General features: G+C 43.6%; 1 protein-coding gene across 1 annotated transcript in view; it reads left to right on the forward strand.

Moving 5' to 3' along the window:
• LOC138594101 (LHFPL tetraspan subfamily member 7 protein) overlaps window positions 1–15,897 on the forward strand; it is a 135,377-nt gene extending 119,480 nt beyond the window's left edge. Inside the window, exon 3 of the mRNA XM_069665158.1 lies at window positions 15,671–15,897. Coding sequence (XP_069521259.1) covers window positions 15,671–15,897 — 227 coding nt within the window. The remainder of the gene's footprint in view (window positions 1–15,670) is intronic.
• Window positions 15,898–17,657: the final 1,760 nt, after the last annotated feature.

The following is a 17,657-nucleotide window of genomic DNA, read 5'->3' on the forward strand; positions in this document are numbered from 1 at the left end:
TGGTTGTTTTGTGTCTTGTTTTGTGTCTTGTTCTGCATCTCTCTGTGGTTGTTTTGTGTCTCTCTGTGGTTGTTCTGCGTCTCTCTGTGGTTGTTTTGCGTCTCTCTGTGGTTGTTCTGCGTCTCTCTGTGGTTGTTCTGCGTCTCTCTGTGGTTGTTCTGCGTCTCTCTGTGGTTGTTCTGCGTCTCTCTGTGGTTGTTTCGTGTCTCTCTGTGGTTGTTCTGCGTCTCTCTGTGGTTGTTCTGCGTCTCTCTGTGGTTGTTTTGTGTCTCTCTGTGTTTGTTTTGTGTCTTGTTTTGCGTCTCTCTGTGTTTGTTTTGTGTCTTGTTTTGTGTCTCTCTTTGGTTGTTTTGTGTCTTGTTTTGTGTCTCTCTGTGTTTGTTTTGTGTCTTGTTTTGTGTCTCTCTGTGGTTGTTTTGTGTCTTGTTTTGTGTCTCTCTGTGTTTGTTTTGTGTCTTGTTTTGTGTCTCTCTTTGGTTGTTCTGCGTCTCTCTGTGGTCGTTTTACGTCTCTCTTTGGTTGTTCTGCGTCTCTCTGTGGTTGTTTTGCGTCTCTGTGGTTATTTTGCGTCTCTCTGTGGTTGTTCTGCATCTCTCTGTGGTTGTTCTGCATCTCTCTGTTTTTGTTTTGCGTCTCTCTGCGATCATTTTCTGATTTTTGTGGTTGTTTTAAGTGCCCTTGATGTTATTTTGTGTATCCTTGCTGTAGTTGTGTATCTGTTTGTGTCGTGTATCTTTGTGGTCAATTGTGTCTTATCGTGGTCATTTGTGTGTCTTTGTGGTGATTTTGTGTTTGTTTGTGGTTTCCTCATGTTTGGTCCTCCTTGTGTTTTTTTTATGTCTGTTTGGGGTCCGTTTGGGTCCCCTTGTTTTCCTTTTGTGTGCCTTTGTAGTTGTATTGGGTCTGCAGTTGTGTTGTCTCTTTGAGGTCATTTTGTGTCTCCCTGTTGTCTTTTGAGGTTGTTTTGTTTTTTTGTGGTCACTTTCTTACTCTTTGAGGTTGTTTAATGTGTCTTTGAATTTTTTTTTGTGTCTCCTTGTAGTTGATTTCTGTCTCTTTGTGGTTTTTTGACTTTCGAACAAGAAACGTAACAGTCACTTAATTCAGAAGCTCTGGTCTGTTGGCCCAAGGCCTCTACTGACTGAGGCACACAGATGTGACCTGTATTGCCACAGCACAGGTGGATAAACAATGCACCTCCCAGTGTCAGCGGGCTGTTCTGACTTTTACGGCTGACATTTCCTGTTGGACCTGCGGCAGCCGCTGAACCCAGGAGATGTCTCGCTTAAGGGTTTAGCCTCAGGGCCAAAGGCTGTCAACACAATCACTGGGTTAATGTCACACACACACACACACACACACACACACACACACCTCACCTCCAGCAGGCGTCCACATTCAGCACAGACACAGACCTTCAGATTTTCCATTGTTTCCTCACACAACACACCATTTTCATGGTGAAAGCGACTTTTCACTGTTGATTGATGTCTTCAATCTAATCGCCTCTTTCTTCCTTGTATTATTATTATTTATTCTCCCATCCATGCATGCGAGGCACTCTGTCTCCCGTGCTAATCCAATCTGCGAGCTTGGTAGGATGGATTGAGCGACAGATTACGTTTGGTTAGGTTGTACGCTGACACAACCTCGTGTGTGTGCGCTGCCGGTGGCCTCATAAAGGATAAGGAAGTCAAGGACGAGCAATTTGTCTGAGGTGTAAATTAATTTGCTACATTAAAAAAATGCACGGCGATATGGAAATGGAAGTAATTAAGATGATAGATTGGGTGCAGCGTGTGAGATTCGTGTGTCATTGCTACAGGGCTCCCAGGATGGAGATCCACAGTCATAAGCAGGAGTTCAGGTGGCTCAGCAGGCGCTGGGAGCGCCGAGACACTTGAAGTGGTCTTTGTTTGGAGGCTGGGGAACGGTGTCCAAATTACTGCATGCTAGGATGTGCATCTGTTTGTTTTCTTCTTCTACTTCTTTTATAAGTTCTTTAGTTTGATTTTTTCCTTCTTATATCATAAATAACCAGTCACATTTAAAATATCCCCTTGTTGGAAAATTTTGCACAATGTGTCGTCATCACTCTTACTTTGGACAAGCTGTAATCAGTGTTAATTTTGGCATCAGAAATTGGTATCAAGGCGACAGGTTGTACCATGTTTAAATCTGTACAGCACCATTTCACTCTCTTATCACTTTCACTTGTGTAATATCTGGATTCCTCACCTTATAAAATAATCTAGCCTAGACTCTCCCACCGACTCTTCCCACCTAGTCTGTAGCCACAGGGCGTCTCTCCGTCTCCTGTTAATACAGAGCATCGCGTTAAATACTGGTAAATAAAGTGCGTCCATCTGTTCCTTGTTTCCGACCAAACCCAATTTGCGTTGACGCCGTCATGTTGTTGTCAAGCTGCCGCTTTGGGACATCCTCACCTGTATGGCGGGGTCGGATTGAGGAGGATCTGCACACGCCCCTAAACCAAGTCAGTTACAGGAATGCATTGCTTGTATTTTGACAGATTAGACGCACAGTGGGGGAAAATATCATGGATTTTAAATGTGCGACAGCCCACCACTAACTAGGGATGGGCATTTCCAGTAATCTCAATATTTGAGTAACTTAATTACCTCATGAACAAGTAATCAAGTACTCGCAAATTATATATTTTTACCGTTAAAAACACACGTCAGAGACGGACCACCCGGCCCGGAAATAGTAGGCTGTATGCCTGTAAGAGAACATTACTATCTAACACTTTCACATTAATGTAAATAGCCAACAACAGAAAGCAAGTGCAATTTCAAATGCATTAAAGAACCTTAACAGGCCCTTCAATTAACGTTGTTACATTCCATTGTGAAACGTCACAGCGGTAGCGGACTGTATGGACTTCTGTTCTGTGTTGCTTAACGCTTAACTCACACGTTTTCCACTCTCGTAGCTGTTCTCTGGCGTGTTCTCCAGCTTCTACTGCGGCTCAACAAATGCCATCAGCTCACGGAAGTCTTCTTCCATTAAAACTTACTGGGCGCATATCATCACCCACCATGTTCGTTATTAGCAGGCTAATCTTCTCCGCTCTGGTATCATCACCACGACGTGTGCTAACAGGGCTAGCAAATGATGTGATGCGAGCCAACACCTTTAAGAGTAATAGTTCTACATTTTGTGGACTACGCTTATTTATTTCCTCAAGGGTTGAATAAGAACATAAACCCCTCTCACACCTGTGTGCTAAAACTAGAGCAGCTGGTTAGCGTAGCTTAGTCATTCAACAAACTAAGTGTAAAAGGACAAGTTGTTGTTTTAGAGGTTTTACAGAGTTTTTGTTTGCATCCGTCCAACAACTAGACCTGCATTTAACCCCACAGTGTTGTTTTAATTAATTTAATGAACTTTGAAGCTGTTGGTATGTGAATTTCTTCACCTTAAGTCCAGCTAGCTTTTTCCTTCTGCCTCCAGGCTTTTTCCCTTAGCTAGCTAAGCTAAGCCAAGCAATGCTAACCAGCTGCTCTCTGTAGCCTCAAATTTAGCTTAAAGATTGTAATATCAATCTTGTTATTTAACTCTTAAGCAAAATGTTGAATTAGTCCTTTAAAAATCAATCTATAATCACTTTACAACAGCGTCTTTATATATTATTCACAGCATGCCCTCATGCTGTGGCTGCGTGTCGTCTCATCTTTGACACTCTGTTTGTTTTATCTGTATCAGTGTCTTTGTTTATGCGGAGCCTCGCAGGGAATCATTACAGCTTTGCTTCATCATCTGATATAATCTCCCAAATGCAAAAAGCTTGTACAAGTCAAAATCATTAAGAGTCTCTGAGACTAAACAAAACAGTTACATGCCCAAATGCATTCTGGACCGGGAGCTTTAACCACCTTTGGCATCTTGTGTGTGAGTCTGAATGACTCGGTGATAAACAGACCTATTACTGAGCTCTGATTGACCCGTCCACAGGCAGGCCGCTCGCTCTAAAGATAGCAGAGGCTGTTTTATTGCTCTGCTAATCTCTCCCAACTTCCTCTATGTTATTTCTTCATTGGCTTTTTCCTTTTTTTCACTCTCTCACTCTTTTATCTCTTTTTGTGCTGCATCCAAGGTCAGTCGGTTTTTACTTCTATTGACCGTTTGCACTGAAAATGTTTGATGTTCTCTGTAACACGTAGACTCAGACAACTTAATTTCCGGTGGTTTCAAATTAGTTTTGCACACATTTTTGGTACACACATTGGTTTATCTCAGACTTGGTAATATCTAAAAGGAAGGGATGGAAAGTGTTTTTACATTTTAGTCAAGAGCAAGTCAATTTGGAGTTAGGTCAAATAAAACTTGCCCTAGCATACTTAAAGCAACTGTGAGGAACTTTCAGTTTGTGTTAATTTTTGGGCCCCTTTGGACAAAGTTACAGCTTATCTCTTTGCTGACCCCGTCCTGCACATTCGTAAACTTTAAACTGACTAACTCACCAGTCACTAAGAAATTATTCTGTGGAAAATGTAATCAAAGGCCGTCTGCGAGGTGTAAATCGCTTCGTTAGACCCACGGGCTGTATAAAAAGATGGACGACATGACAGCTTCCTCAAAGTGAAGCCAAACCCTCTCTATCGCCCCCTGCTGACTGGCTGCAGTATAGCTCATAAAGCCCGCCTCCTCCATGTTAACAGATGGGACATGAGTCAAACTATAAATTTAAAATGCACGTCAAATACATTTTTCTCAAACATGGTTTCTATCATTACAGCTAGTTATTATCATGCTAGTGTTCATTTTTCTGACAAGTTTATTTTTAATTAGTTATTTCATGCTGTAAAAGTGATGATTGACAGCTCTGTTGAAATAGGTCTCCTGCAGCCGATCTGTTCCTGATTAGCAGAGCGGAGGAGGAACGGCGAGAGGAAACGTAACTAACACTTGCACAACAGTCAATGAAGTTTCCATATCTGTGACCGTCTGCTTCAGACCAACACAAGAAGCTGCTCTGCTGTCCACTGCGCCAACATGAGGGATCTTTGCTTTCTGTTTTTGGCAAGTTAAATGTGTGTTTTGGTCAGCAGAGGAGGCGGGACATCAACACCCAGCTCCTCTTCGTTGTACGTTTAAGCAAAATGATTTAGATCAGTAACCAGAAAAAAATAAATGATCAACTTCCACTCCTGCTAAAAAGCAAGCTGGCCCAACAAACAGATTTTTATCCCACTTTTTTTATAGGTAACTTTATTGAAACGTAGCATCTCTTCTTCACAGCCTGCCTTTTGTCTAATGACCTCAATTATACACCTAAAACTTTTAACTGCTTCAGTGTTTCTTGGGAATTATCCCTCCTTGCTCTTTCACTTAAAATCCAATTGTAAATGCCCTTTCATTTCCTCTCTTTTATCTGCTCTCTTGTTTCTCGTCATTATTCTTTTGCACAAAGATCTTTAAATGAAACTAAGTCTTAAACCTATCAGCAGCTACACGTTTCTACCAAAGTACTGCTCTGAATCTTTACAAACGTATCTCTCTTTACTCTCGCTGCCCTCCTTTCCTCTCCAACTTAATCTCTCAGAAACATTTATTAGTGGGTTTGTGTTTGAGCTGTTGTGTGTGTGAACACCTTAAGCCGAACGTTTCGAGGAATGTAGGTAGTCGGAGGAGCGTCATTAGCATAATTTCCCAGAGGCGCACTGAGCTTAATTATCAACATGGCTGTGTGCAGACTCGAGCACAGCTCATCACATTAGGATGGAGTCCCTGCTGTTCGTGCCCACGCTCCACCAGGTCCCAGCTGACTACCTGAAGATTCATGGCTGGCACAGTTCAACTCCCGACAACTCCAAAAGTTTCATCTTCCACGCTACGATTCCGCACCTTGAGAACGCAGACGGGTTGAAATAATGGAGCCAACATGATGCACAGTTAGATACATAACGCTGGAGACTTCGGACCATCTGCTGAAGTCTGCGTAAAGCGCTGCACGTTATTTATTTTAAAGCAATCAGTCGTGTGCTCCCCCGAGGGGCCCTCACACAATCCTCCCGCATTTCTTCATCTTTATTTGTGCTATCTGCTTGATGCGGTTGCACTTTTGTGTTTTGGACATCTCTTTCTTCCTTCTTTGCCTGCAAGACAAGAGGTCGAGTTGGAATTGTGTGCTTACTGCGTGCGAGAGAAGCAGAAATTATCCATCCTCCCATCTCCATTCGCCTGCAGATAGAGGGGGAAATGGAAATACTGCTTGTATGCGGCCAGTGAAAGGCAATTTCCTTGAGATGCACCACTGTTTTGCTCTCCCCTTTGTGCTGTCATTATCAGACACGCACACACACAGTGTCTCAGATTTACTTGTTCAACTGTCCTCGAGCCAGGCACTCCCTCCTTGCTGTCTTACAAGCGGCCCTTGACCACGACACTCATGCATACATGTTTATATGCAGATTTGTGTGTGCGCCTGCCTGTAAGTGAGTGTATGTGGGTCACAATGTGTCTTTACTGCTCCTGGGTGTTACCGTGAACCAGCTCCTCGTTTACATCAGCTCCCCTGATAACATCTGGGTTATTATTGTGTACAAGAGCATGCAGCTCACCTGTTCTCTTCACGGAAAATGCTTTAAGAAGCAAAAAAAAAAGGAACAAGGAGGAGGAACAGAAGTTCTGATGTATAGCTTTGGGCCTACATCTGTAATTAAGCTACATTTCTCTTGCATATGTTTCCTGTCAGCGTGTTTCATCACTGACAAACATGGCCGACGACACGAACAAATGAGCGCTGCGTCGGCAAATCGAGATTTATTAGACGTATTTTGTTATGTTCGCCTACAAGCTTACCTGCGAGAAAGAAAGGAATCATCCTCCGCAGAGAAGAAAAATACGTGCTGTTTTTCCTCCTCTGGCTGCTGTTTTGAAGGTAATGTGACATCAAACAGGTTTGTGGTAATGCAAGGCCGCAGTCTAATGTGTGTGCTCTTTCAGGTGTCTTTGAAGTAGCAGCAGATAATGTCCCTGTTTGGGGAGCAGCCAGATAAGAAGTTTCTAAGCAGTGGGTGCGGGTGACACAGGAATATAAGTAACACTCAAAGGCCCGCTGTACTTCTCCGCTTCTTCTTCTAATGTTTTCTGTATTTACACGTCTGACTGCTCCTGTCCCGGCGGAGCTGGTGGTCTCCACTTGACTGTCTCTCTGGCTTGTAGGTCAGAGCAGATAAGCAGGGCATTAGTCTACTTTAATATATTCTGCTTGCCTCTCTCTGGCTGCGCGGCCTGAATCTATTGTATAACCTGTCTTGTCTTATTTTTCAATGTCAGTCTTCCTCTTGCTGACTTCTCATTATAAAGTACTTTCAGAGCCCGTCCTCTGCAGGAGAACACATTAAGTCAGATACTGTTAGTGAACTGAGCTGCTGTTTAACTGTAAATCTTCCCCCTGATTCTTTCAAAGCTTTAACAATACTGTATTGTTTAGACGGTGAATCAGCCGCTGTCATTACAAGGCTACTGTACACAGAGTCGTCTCTGCGGGCGTCTGAGTGTCTGGGCCGGGTGACAATAATCAGCGCACTTAATATATTTTATGTAACAGTTTGCCAGAGGGAGAAACAGACAAGTTTAACCAAGGGGATGTGCAGCTACTGTAACCGAGGCACCATGAGTTCAATTCTTCCATCGCTAACAGAGCTATGACAGCCCAACCCTAACTCCCAGTCTATATATTTGTCTATATTTCTGAACTACTTTCCAAATCAAGTTGTAGTCACTTTGTTATATACTGCTTTTATGTAACGAGCTGGAGTCACGAGGAGGGAAACCAGAGTGCAGGGCTGCGTGCCCTTTATCCGTTCTGTGTTTAAGTTTGGGCATAAAAACGCTACTTTGGTTTCAAACGTCGTATAATGCTGTCACTATGAGTAGGTTTTGTAGTGCAGGATTTTCTAATTAAGCAGAAAACAAATGAAATACATTGTGAACATCATATCAATTTGTTCAAACTCAACATAATTGTTTCATAATGAGCGATTCTGCTCTGCAAAAAGCCGCTGTCAGTCAAAGCTGGGGTTCTCTGTAATCGTTAGAAGCAATAATATTTGAAATTGGCGCCATAGCTGTGGAGAAAGTCGTACAAACAGCTCGTGGTTTCGCCCATTCTACATTCCTACAACACCCAGCGTGCATTGCGCCCCTCCCTCTGAAAGGAACGGCATCTACATTTCAAACCTGAAAATTTTGAACAAGACGTCAGAGGCGGGCGTCCTACATTGAGGAAGTGTAGTTTAGCGAGCTCCCTGGCCTCCGCCAGATAACTGGTGAGTCTGGTGGCGGTTTTCCAGGGCCCACTGGAGAAGCGGATAGCGTCCTCCAAAGGCACAGAGTGAAATTGCATTTTTTTCCTACCATAATGGCATTAGCCACCCCATTATAGCATGATAGGACTGAGGTTGAAAATCGGCAAACTGGCCCTTTAATAGAAAATATAATTCAGTCTAGGTTGTGTTTCGTTGGTGTTGCACATTGGTTGTTTAAGTGTAAAGACAGGGCTGGAACGTCGGCAGGAAAAGAGCACAGTTTGGTCCAAAGCAGAGGTCTTTGCGTTGTAATGAAACAGGACTTGAAGCTCACAGATTGTTTTACAGGTATTATCTTGAAAAGAATAAAATTTAGGAGTTTAATATTTGATAAAAGTTCTCTGAATATCTGCAGCTACAGTTTGTTGGCTTTCTGTCATTTCCGACTGGAGTAGACTCAGACTCCTCAGATTTCTGCAGCTGCAGTCAGGCATTCACATTGAAATACGACACACGAGTGATCCCATGATTTGTGTGTTTCTGTGTAATAAACTAAGCGAGCGATTTCTGTCTGAGGTCTGTGATGAAAGTGATTCAGTGTCACGCTTGGATGCCAGGTTATCACACACCTTCCTGCCCCACAGACCCGTTCAATCTCTTTCTCTCATCCTCACTGCTGTGAACCCGCTTCACGTCTCCGGGAGCGGCTTTCCTCTCCTCGCTGCACCGCTGAGAAGGACATTCAAGGTTAATTTAGTTCATTGTATGCTCGTACAATGCGTTTCCATCTGTTTTATTTAATTTTCCCTCCTCCGCTACACTTGTGCTGGATGAACACACAAACAAACGTTCCCACAAAACGAGAGAAGCGGGCACATGGAGGTATTTGCTTTTCATTAGCGTGCACAAAGGCCTCGGCAGCCTTGCAGCTACCTGTGAAAACAGGCCAAGCTAATGAACAATGAAATCTAGTGCTCTTGGACGCTTGTGGCTGTTTTGCATTTTCAAATCGATATTTTCCTTCCTTTGCTGAAACCCGAACGCATTTCAAAGCTGCAGAAGAGTGCATTCAAACAAGTTGTTAGTAATGAGAAATAGGGCGAGTCCTCCAAGGACTCTTCCGACATTAACACACTGAAATGAAAAAGTGATTTAAAAAACAACTTAAATATTAGTGTGTAAATTTAAAGTTTTATTTTCCCATCTTTTCTTTGTACAGATAACTAAGTGCTGGCTTTCGTCAGCACTGCGTGTATTATAAGTTTGCATTGAAAGTGGGACACATTAGTGGCCAGCTCACTCGAGGTCTCTCCATTATTCACTGTCTCGTCGTCTCTGAGCCATTATGAAAGCCTCGTGTGCTCAGCAGCACTCGTCAGATCGAGGCTGACACACTCCCTCCACACACCTCTTCACTTTTATTCGTCTCTGTGGAGAAACGACAGGCCGAGCTGGCTTCCCTCCCAGGGTTGAGTTCTTACAAATGCAGGCCATTGATTGGCTGTGGGGAGGTTAGTAAATACTCTGCTACTTTGGTCTATTAGGAGGTTAATGACAGAAGCACTTGTAGCTTTTTGCTGCCTAGGGTCTGCTGTGGATAGTAAGGGACTGTATGCAAATGATTGTGGTGGGGTGGGGCTTTAATCATGTACTTTATTTATAAAGTTTATGAAACTGTATTAGACTGTTACAGGGGAACATAAGGCCCGTCCCCTGTTTCAACAACCATACAGCTTGTAGCAAAGTCCAGTCAAGTCAGATGCAAACTGTCAGCTGGATGTTTGGACGAAAGAGACAGAGGGGAACACTTTATCAATTTGTTTGAGAAACAGCCGTGTCTGTTTGACACAAGTCTCAAAGGTATTGTAGCGCTTGGTGTAAGTTGTTTATGTTTGCTGATGTTTTGCAGTTGTTTATTGAGGGAGGTGTCCACCGTAGTGGGTAATTGGCTGAGAAGTAGTTCCGGGGGAGGAAAGAGGGAGTTATTGTTATAAAGCTACTTTAAAGCAGGAGTTCGGCGTTCTGGGAAGAATAGGACTCTTGTTTTTGGCTGACCGCTGGGGTCAGCCCTACACATGGGTCTGTATGTAACTGACTGACTGAGTGAGTGACAGTACTTTCAGAGTCGTAGAGAGAGAGAGTTGCGACATCGCAATGGCGGATCATGGAGCATATTTGACCTCCGCTGACGCGACTCTCTGTCTATACGGCTCTGGATTCTTCGTGCAGGAAGTAGGCAGGGCTGCTCCTCACCTACGTCCGCACCTGATTTCAAACACGTTGTCATCGGCCTCATAAGGACAGTCCTTGTAACACATTGCCCACAAAAGCGCACTTTGACCTGTGGTCAGCCACATACTAGGTTTTGATCTAGTCTTGTTCCAGGACACCTCGGGTTAGCTGCTGCTGCGACAAGGAAATAAATCTGGGCTCTATTGAGCTAGCAACGCATATCGGCTCTTCCTCCATTTGTCTAGCTACCACACAACGCTACAGTATAATATACAGGATTTGTCGGTTGCTGTTTGTTAACGCACAAATCGAGGTTGGCCTCCCCTGCTCGACTGAATGAGGAAGTGGTGAGCAGCGTGTATAAAGGAAGCAGTCATGAGAGAAATGTAGTTATTGTCTTATTCTTTTGACAGTTCTAAAACACAACATGCTCACAGCTCCACTCATCCCTGCTGGAAGGTACTGACTGGTTTATGTGTGAATCCAGGTGAAATGCAGACTACATCCTGCCTCTCTGCTCCGTGTATGTATGTGTGGCTCAGCCCTGCCCTCAGTCAGACACACAGACCTGCTACTCTACGCTTCAGGCTACATCCGTGACACAGACAGAGAGCAGACACCGTCTCATCGAGTCACACTGGCGTTAACTGGCACGTTTCAGAACGTTGTTGACGACAGCACTGAAGTTTCAAGTTTCAACTTGTTTTGTTGCAAATATTTGGTCTCCAGTGGCGCTAAAAAGCAACATCCTCCGTTGACCCTATGTGGACATTTTTTATAGCAAGAAAACTCAAAAGGAAGATGGAAAAAAGGAACAAAAACATAATCCTCCCTCTTCCCTGACCCCCTCTCCCTCCCTATTAACTTTCATACAGTCCCTAACTCCATTTAAATTAGAAATGGATTTGAGTTGAAAGCCTCTTTCTCTCGTTGATTTGAACAAGACTCTGTTTGAAGATCTAACTTTATTGTTTGATGTACGTGTAACAAAAACACTTCAGTATTGTTGTGATTATTTTACTTCCATGTGACCTCAGAAGCGCCCTTAAATCATCACCTGCTGACTCACCCATGCGCGCTCACCCCTTCATTATCAATGATGTCAACGACACAGAGGCCTTCAGTTAAGTGGGAGTCCGCATGCACTCTGCTCAAGTAATGAACAGTTCGGCTTCAGTCTCCCTGCGTGGCATCATGGTGTCATGTCAGCCTCTTTCATCACACTGCCCATTCCTCACAGGATTAGACCACCGGGCCATGTAAGACCCTGTCTGAAATTAAGCTCGTCTGCCATGCAAGCAGTGGAAACTAGACACTTGTTTCCATACTTTAATTGAAAAGAGCTCATTGTTCTGTGTAGAGCATCCAGTAAAATATGCAACACATGCAGTCAGGCGTGAGGTTATTTAGAAGAGCACTCGACAGATTTAGCTTTGCTCTCCTATAACAACATGAGACTTATAGATGACTGGCCTCAAGAGGAGATGAGGAGCAGGTTACAGTGTATTCTTGTAGAGTTTAATGTTGGTGTTTGTGCGACCTGCCGAGGGACTAAGGATATAAATTCACATTCTTGCGTACTTGCTAGAAGGTTTGGACAATTCCGGTTTGGGTTTCCTCCGGCTTCCTCCCATGTCTTCCTTGGGTTCATTGGGGACTCTAAATTGCCCGTAGGTGTGAGCGGGAATGGTTGTCTGTCTCTATAGCCCATTTACCACTGTTCAAAACCCTGCGAACACCCAGCTTTTTTGATAAGTGGGAAAGGCTACACGTGTCATTCAGACCCAAGTCAAATGACTCTGCAGTAGAATGACTCGGCTCCGATCTGCAATGATAACCCGGGTCGACACGTTAATCTCCGCTCCATTTCCGGCGCGATGCTATGATGCGCATTGAAGTTCTGGCCGCTGTCGTGTAAAATACAGAAGAACAACATATAACGGCGAATCTGTTCTTTGTTTCGCGCGAGATGCAGCAACACTGGCAAGACGGTGAGGTGAGAGAGCTTCTTCTGATCCAAGGGGAAGAAACGGGTCAGCAAATTCTGGTGGGAAAGGGGTATAAGTGTCAGCCCTGTGATTGATTGGCGATCAGTCCAGGGTGTAGCCCGCCTCATGCTCTATGACAGCTGGGATAGGCTCCAGCCCCCCGCGACCCTGAACAACATAAGCGGTATAGAAAACAAACAAACAGTCTGATAAGGTCACTTCTTTCTAACTCCATCCCTCTGACCAACACTGAATCAAGTGACATTACATGAGGACATTTGTCAGACTTTACACAGCTCCCTCTGTGCACACACAATGCTTTATCTCACAAGACTTTAATGTTTTACGTCGATGCAATTCTCTGTCTACTTTGCTTTGGTTTCACCCGTCTCTGACCTGAAGGACAAAATACACCCATTTCAACTTTGTCTCTGCTATGAGGCTGAGATCGTACAGTTTTCCGACAGTTCTCTTCTCATTAAAGTCTCGCAGAAATCCACTCACCTCGGGCTGCAGCTTATCTGATCCAGACACCGGCCCTGCGAACCCTCCTGGACAGATTGATAAAACCCAGCCCTCACCTCTCTGCTTACTGACACTTGTTAGAGACCGCAGCCCGAGTTTCACTCCTGTATTGATTATTTTGGGGCTATTCGGTGTTCTTCACCATTTATCTATTGTAGTATTGTGTCCAAGTTTGCTTCAGAAGCCATCATTTCAGAGGAGGCGGGAAGTGGCCTTGGGTTCTGAGCCTGTGTCTTTGTGTTTTCTCCACAAAAGCCAATGATAGTTTGATAAAGAAGGTCATTAAAGTGTCATTAGGCAGTGAGTTTCACGGCGCCGGGCCCCTGCAGATAAAAATGCAGCCACTGAGAGCTGGGTGCTGGGTTGGGATACACAAAGCTGAGAGGCAGACCCTAAATGAACTCCACAGAGAGGCTACACAGCAAGCTAGACAACCCCTCACTCTCACAAGAGACACCTCTGCCTCACCCGATCAGACCTCTTTCTTTGTGTTTCTCCCCCATCACTCTGCCCTCTCCTCCTAACAGTCAATCCCAAACCCCCAGTGTGCAACTAACATCAGTAAAAGCGTCCTCTCTGCTCATCCCTGTTCTACTGACACAATCCTTCACTGCCCACACAACACATTGATTTGATACTCATGCAGCTATTGCCTTGTTGGAGCTCTCGTATGAGCACTTTTTTCCCACTGACCATGAAGCTGCTGCCCTTGAAAGCAGGAAAACAGACATCTCCTGAAATCAATACAGCGTAATAAAAGATATGTTTGTTGTGCTTTCTCACTAGAGCAAGTTCAAGCTCTTCTAGTAACCCGAGCTCTCAAAAGCTAAAACAACGATGACACCTGCTCATTGTAATGGAAATCCAGCGGGCACTCAGAATGACTAAGAGCAGCAATGATAGCCTGTAGCGCAGTCGATAACTGCTTGGCAGCACGGGCTGGGAGACCTGACTCAATTTGTAAAAGTGAGACGCTCGCTCGGGCTGCATGGACGCCGAAGATAGCGTCGCAGAAAGCTGATCACAGCAAGCGTAGGGAGGAGGGGAGGGCTTCTTTTAAACAAAGCCGTAAAGTCTCAATGAAAGTAGATTTAAAGAGACATTTATCACTTCTATTAGAAGTTTCTATCAATTACAGGGAATCCAAGCTTTTGTTGTTTAATACATTAAAAGCTTCTTCTGCCGTTGAATTAAATAAATCAGGAGCTGTATATTTTTATGTGTAACACAAAGCAACAAATCATAATCCTCTGAGCAAATGGAGGTACATCAGCAATCATAAAGAATTAACATTACTCACTTAACGCTCAGTCAGGCTGCTTTGTGCAAAACCTCTACTGCCACCAAGTGGCTCTCCGAGGGCACGCCGGGACAGGATGCAAATCTCACTGTTGGAATCTTTCATGTCTGCCATGATGCCTCTGAGTTCTGAGAGGAGCAACAGGCACACCTGTGCTGCCTGGATTAAATGAGACACAGGTGAAGGCAATCTCCCCAATCCAGACTCATATAAATAGGGGGGAACTCACTGCTCAGTTTTGCTTTGCCACCAACCAAATCTGTGTTCTCCTTTGCCTGTCGAGTGAACACCCAGAACTTAATGAGCAAAAGGAGAAACTGTCTAAATAAAGTCCTTTCTGAGTCTGCCGTCTCACTGCCTTTGGATACCTCGTCTATTGTATAATGCCCATAAGATCCAACCCTCCTCAAGGTTACACCTAAAACACTCACTGAGAAGTTCACTGTTCACTGAAAAACAAAATAAACAAGAAAACAAACAGACAAACAAGACAACCCAATAACTTTCGTGGGGACTGGTTATAATGTAAAAACAACTTTTAAAACAGTTCACACTGAGGTCTGTGGATCGTCAAGAGTTAAGAGAGACTTTTATTTTGAATGTCGGGAAAGTGACACATTTATTTATATTCAGCTCCACCTTGCTGGGGTGCAGGCTATATGTCAAATGTGTATTTGTGTGTGTGTATTTGTTTCATGTATTTTAAAGGCCCATCTAGGGACGGGCATTGCAAATAAGCCAAGGCTATAAATGCTGTAGTGTGTGGCATCGGTTTACTTGCTTCATACTTGTCCCTATACAAATAAACATTAAAATAAAAATAAAACACTGGCCAAACAAACTAAAACTTAACCCTACCCTTTTAAAGAGTTTGTATATTTTCACTTATTTAAACATTAACATTTCTCTTTTCATATTTAGTTGACATCCTCATCGGACAGTATATTTTTCCCACACTGGTGCTCTGTGCAGGCCCTCATGCAGCCTCTGCCTGGCACAACTCAGTCAGCTCTGTCCCTTTAAGAAACCCCGCCCCTACAAGCCCACTTTCTTCTGATTGGCCAGCTCAAAGTGCAGCCTCCGCAGGCTGTGTAGAAAAAATTGTGTGAAACCTGGTGTTCACAGCAGACTGAGCTGAGAAGCCTGGAGATTACTAAAACATACTTTGACCTACAGATTTGAAACTTCACCCACGTTTAGTATGAACATCCAACATTGTAACATTATATATGTGTTCAAATGTGAAACAGCATAATACCCCCTCTTTAAAATGTGTGCTGCCTCCAACAGACTGCTTGTTTATAGTCTGTCTAACCGCTCTGTCTTCTTCTCTGTCTCCTCTGCAGTGTTCATCATGGCTGCCGGACTGCTCGTCTACCCCTTCGGCCTGAACTCGTCACTTGTCAGGTCCTTCTGCGGGGAATCGGACATCTACTACGCTGGCGAGTGCCAGATCGGCTGGGGCTACATGCTGGCTATCGTGGGAGTCATGCTCACCGTCTTCTTGCCCTTTTTTGCCAAATATGCACCCAAGGAGCAGCTGTCCCCCACCCCTCTGCCCACGCTGTTATAGTGAAATGATATGATGTCTTGTTTATCCCCCTCCTGACCGTTATCTCTAACCTGGGCTTGATGTCATGGAGACGCCTGCATCCTGTTTGAGAAGCCCCTCTCAGTGACAAGTGAAGCTGACATTCAACAACAAAAACTGTCTTCCTGCATCTGTTATGTAATTAATTCCAATTGAGTTCATTTAGATGGTATGTTTTATGTTAAAATAATACTCTGTGGTTATAATTTTAACCCTCTAATCTGTCATGAACTCTCTGCTTCTCTGTTTCTTCATGTATGCTCTGGAGATGATGAAGATGAAGGACTAGTAGCCTAATTTAAAAAAATACCACAAACATAACAAGAACTTGCTAAAAAATATAAGTGTTTCTTTCTTTTGTTTACTTTTGTTGGTTACAAATCAACATGTAAAACATTCCAAAACAGACTGGAAGTCGGCTGCATAAAGACAGTGGAAGCATGAGATTACGCAGCAGTATGAATCGTCCAATCAGAAAATGTTTCTTTCAGAGGATTTGAGGAGCGTTTGACTCAAAGTGGGAAACACTTTGAGTGTTTGAAGATTGAGAATATCCATGGATGTAGACCCATGCGTCTCCGCCCTTAATGAACTGTATCTAGTGAAGATGTATAGCAAAAACATTGGGACTGGATTTATCAGAGCCGATGTTTCAGACTGAAACTTTGAAGGATTTTTGCTCGTCAGACTTCTCTGTGACCCGGCAGTGAACCCGAGGGAGTTAAGAAGACATTTAAGCTTTCAAAGACGGTGCGTTTGGTAACTGTCACAGAGAAAAGACACAGTGCTCGACCTGCCAAGAGAACAAACTGAAATCTCTTTCAATAACAAGGAGGTGAATCGTTATAATAAGCGGTGGTTCCAGAGCAGTGTTGTCAAAAATGTTACGTTGGGATTCTGCATCCTTTTGTCGACCTTTCCCCCCTGAATTGTTTGTGTCATGTGACTCGCTTGTTGAAAATAAGCAGTTTATTTCTGTCTACACCACACAATGCTAAACATTGATCTAATTCAGGAAAAAAAATGATTGCAAAAGGCAGGGAGCTGTAGGAATTTTGTCAAAAAAATGCATGATACGATGGGCTTTGTTAATGGTAGAACAATTGATCTAGATTTTAAATGTGATCTGACCAACTTGTGCCTTTTAACATAACCAAGACAAGTGTTTAATACGATTATCAGGTTATCATCTTTTTCTGCTGAAAAACTGTGGATCCTGTCGTGTGACGTGTTTTTTTCTATTATATCATTTCTCCTGAACTCGATGCAGTATGATCTCATTAACGTGAGCAGATTTTCTGGAGGATTAAAAAAAAAAAAAAAGGTGATGTCTCTTTAATCCTCGGAGGTGATGGCAAAAAAAAAAAAGTAGTGTACTTGTGTTCAATTATGCCCCGAGACATTTCTGCCAATTATCCAGAAGAGGTGAGTTGAATTGCTGTATTAAAAGGTTGTGACATGCAGCTAACAGATTAATTCCTGGCACCCTTGTCTTATGTGATTTATAAATTGAGTGGTAGAGGAAGGAGCTGTACAAATTGAACTTCCCCTCTGGTTATCTGTGCTGAGCCGACACATTATTCACATTATGTGTAAAACGTGGCTTCGAATAATTAACCCCTCGACTAAGCTAATGTGTTGCTGTGTTTTTTTTCCCCCTCGTCAACCCACTTCTCGTTTTTTAAGCGCTGGCACCATTCCTGTCATGTTCCAAGGACAAAACGTCTCCACTTACTGTCCCT

This window comes from Semicossyphus pulcher, unplaced genomic scaffold, assembly GCF_022749685.1.
Source record: "Semicossyphus pulcher isolate SPU_LCO1_2020_fin unplaced genomic scaffold, fSemPul1.0.p SCAF_10, whole genome shotgun sequence".
Taxonomy (NCBI): Eukaryota; Metazoa; Chordata; class Actinopteri; order Labriformes; family Labridae; genus Semicossyphus; species Semicossyphus pulcher.